Source organism: Phaethon lepturus, unplaced genomic scaffold, assembly GCF_000687285.1.
Source record: "Phaethon lepturus isolate BGI_N335 unplaced genomic scaffold, ASM68728v1 scaffold30653, whole genome shotgun sequence".
Lineage (NCBI taxonomy): Eukaryota > Metazoa > Chordata > Aves > Phaethontiformes > Phaethontidae > Phaethon > Phaethon lepturus.
The window spans coordinates 1-3,381 of record NW_010528880.1 but is presented as its reverse complement, the minus strand read 5'-3'; the positions used below and the strand labels follow the sequence as shown (position 1 = coordinate 3,381).

The window sequence follows — 3,381 nt, the reverse complement described above, 5'->3', positions numbered from 1 at the left end:
GGCAGTGCCGGGGGGGGGGGTGGGGGGGGGGGGAAAGAAAAACCCACATTCTATGTGTCCCCTCTTGTGGACAAAGCAGCCACCTGCAGCTATTCAAGCTTACTCAGAAACTCGGGATCCCACACAGACTTTCCTAAATTTCAAATTCAACAGTTTCTGATTTAACATTGGTTCAAGTCTTCTGCTCATACTTTGTTTTCTAGATATCCTAAGCACTATACCACTTACAACATGGATGAAACAATGGAAATACAACCTTATATTACTTTGACGGCCTTAGCATTTATTATTTTCAACGACCGAGGAGAATACAACATAGCTGAGCCTAACAATATAGGTATTATGTGACTTTACATAACAATGTAAGTATTATATGACTTTAAAGAGGGAAACCATGAAACTAAAATAGGGCTTACATGGACAATTACAAGTTGACACAACTTGTCCTATGAGTTGCATACACACAGTGGCATGCACCCCTATTTAATATGAGGCGGGGGGGCGGGGAGGAATACCTTTCCCGTAGTTTTTTCAGTTCCACATCTCTTTCACTTATTAATTCCGAGATGCTAACAAAATAATTGTGTTCCAGGTTTAGCAGCATTTCAGAAGCCGGAGAATGTATCAGATCATGATAAACATCTGCAAAATCTTCATCCCAGCTGGTTTCTTCAGGTTTTGCATATTCTAATGTTGTCTAAAAATAATAAAAGATTTTAAAGCATATGGTACCTTAAAGGACATATAAGGATCCTTCATAATGGTGGGGCAAAACCAACTGGGCATGCACAACCTTCAACATACATGAATTACCTTTCCTAATTTGAGCTTTCTGTATTCTGCTTCAGCTTTAATATTTTTTCCCTTCCCATATCCTTTTTCTTGTAAAGCAACTAACAGCAGACGAATATTTTGGAATTTTTCAAAACATTCTTCTATATCCCATGGTAAGCAAATTCAATTCCTATAAACTTTTCCTCAAAGGCAGCATTTTTTGTAATTTTTTTTTTTCCGCTAGGACTCCTGCAGTTCTTTTACATTCCTCTGTTTTGAGCATCACACGTAAAACTGGATGCATTACTCCAGCCAAAGCCTCATCATTGCTAAATAATATAAAATAGTCACGTGAACTTAGAAAATGAGCTGAAGTGTCTCTTCCAACTATACACTTTCTCTTTGGAATCTTCATTGCTATTTTTGAGATTTAGGATAGGAGTACCACTTTACTAATCTCTTGCTTTGATTCTAATGCACTATAAACTTTATGTCTATTTTTGTTTGACTATCACTAGCTACTTGCCTCTCAATTTTGTATGTTTTAACGCTACTAAATTCAGAAAAAAACTGACTGAGAACTTGTAGGATGAACACTTAATGATCACTTTCAGATAAAAAGAAAAAATTCTAAGAATTGATCAGTAAAAGTGAATTTCAGTGTAATTTGCGTCTTCACAGATGTGATTCTGTCTGTACATGCACACACACTCCCACAAAGCAAGTCCTGAATATTAACTTTTCAGTCTTAATCTTACCTCTTTATAAGCTTTAGCCCAAGTATCTGCCAACTGGTTTATGTCTACTTTTCCTGATTTCACTGCTTCCAGAGCCATTTCAGCTTCTCTATCATAATCTTTTATAGTTTCCTCTTCTATGAACTTATTAAGAGACTGCTTCAGGTCTATTATAACAAGAAGAAAATGGTCCATCAACAAAACATGTCAGTGGAAGTATCAGTAATCATCTATGAAACATGCAACTAAAGTTCTACTGAAAACCTTTTACTTGGGCATCTTACTTGCTAGCACTACCAGTAATTTTCTTTAATGGTTTGCTGTTTTAAAATCAATTTTTTTTAAGACTGTTCTAGAAAATACCCTTCTTTCAGTTTCTTAAAGCAGGTTGTAAGACACTTATGGACATGGATATATGATACTAATTTAAGAAATCAATTCTTACCATTTTCTACAAAGCACGGCAGATTGTGCAGAAGCATTAGACGTCCATGCAAATGACTAATATTCTCTTGCACAGGGAATTTGAGAGGCACAGTAAGCACCAAATGTTGATTTCCAGCATTGAATTTGTACACATAGTCTCTCTCCTTAGTGCAGGTCTTTCCTTTATTAGGCTTCATCTTCTTGAGTTTATTGCCTGCATTAGCAATGAAAATAACATGAGGTACATTCTTGTAAAGTCCTAAGTAAAAAATGCTAACTAAAACCATGGCTTTGTTAATAATTAAAGGCTTCTAGCAAGAAACCGTAAAATCCCAAATTTTTCGTAGATACTCAATCTCAATTTTGACTTCCAAATACACAGGTTGGAGCTGAAGCATAAATACCATAAATTTTGGATAAATTCCAAAACACTGAATGCTTCTCAACTGTAACTGCATGTATCAATATATGAATTTGGCTAATTACTCTTACAAATTACAGTATAAGCCTCTTGACCTAAAGGCAGAACCAGGACAGAAGGAATCCTCATAAATAGCAAAGTTTAACTGAGACACTGTAACTGTTGCCAAGCATGTCTCAAAATCTGAAATCCTTCACAGTGCATTAGGGTTTTATTTCCTCCTTTCTGCAGGTGGCAGACTCGGGGGCGGGGGGCATGGGGGCAAGTTTGCAATAATTTTTAGAATAGGTTTGTTTTTTCATTTTGCAACCTCCTTTAGGTTAGAACATCACTGTTATTAAATAGTAACATTAAAAATGAGCCAAAAGAAATGCAAGAGAACTGTCTACAGGATGAAAATACAGGCTAGGCATGCATACCTGTATCAGTAATTTTTCCCTGCACCATCACTTCTCCTCCCAATTTACATGCCTTTTTTTTGAACATTGCCTGCGCAGCTGGACACATTATTCCAACTGAAAGCTCCCCAGTGAAACCTCCCCAGTCCTAAAAACAATTGTCCAAGGAGAAGAAAAGCAGAAAACTAAAGGAAAAAACCTGTACTTTCCACAGCAAAATTCATAGGACCTGTTTATAGGTTTGGGGTTTTTGTGAACAAACCTACATGTCGGAAAGGGATTACACGAATCAGTTAAAAATCGCTTCACAATAGTAGTAACAACATGACTCTGACCCCAGTGCAGCTGAGCAGCCGGCCTACCCCCACAGAGAGGGGGCCAAACCCCCTCTCCAAAACTGGCGCGGGTGCCCCCAGCTCCACCACAGGTTCTGGGGCGCCAGGCCGGTGGCCCACGCCAAGAGAGGTGAAACCAGCTCCCGTCACCGAAAAAGCAGGAGCAAAGCTGACGGCGACAGGGAAAGGCCTGCAGGCTCACGTCCCCTTTTACCTCCCCGCGGCAAGGCTCCAAAACCCCAGGGTAAACACAGCCCCTCAGCTCGGATGGGGCAGCACCCACAGGGACT

The 3,381-nt window shown here is 39.1% G+C and overlaps 1 protein-coding gene across 1 annotated transcript in view; it reads right to left on the bottom strand.

Annotated features, from left to right (window-relative positions):
* LOC104618246 (chromosome unknown open reading frame, human C12orf4) overlaps positions 1-2,152 on the bottom strand; it is a 19,580-nt gene extending 17,428 nt beyond the window's left edge. The window contains exons 1-3 of the mRNA XM_010283791.1: positions 1,957-2,152; positions 1,533-1,678; positions 516-697 (exon numbers count right to left, since the gene is read on the bottom strand). Of these exons, the coding sequence (XP_010282093.1) occupies positions 516-697; positions 1,533-1,678; positions 1,957-2,134 (506 nt within the window). The 5' untranslated portion in view covers positions 2,135-2,152. The remainder of the gene's footprint in view (positions 1-515; positions 698-1,532; positions 1,679-1,956) is intronic.
* Between the last annotated feature and the right edge of the window lie 1,229 nt (positions 2,153-3,381).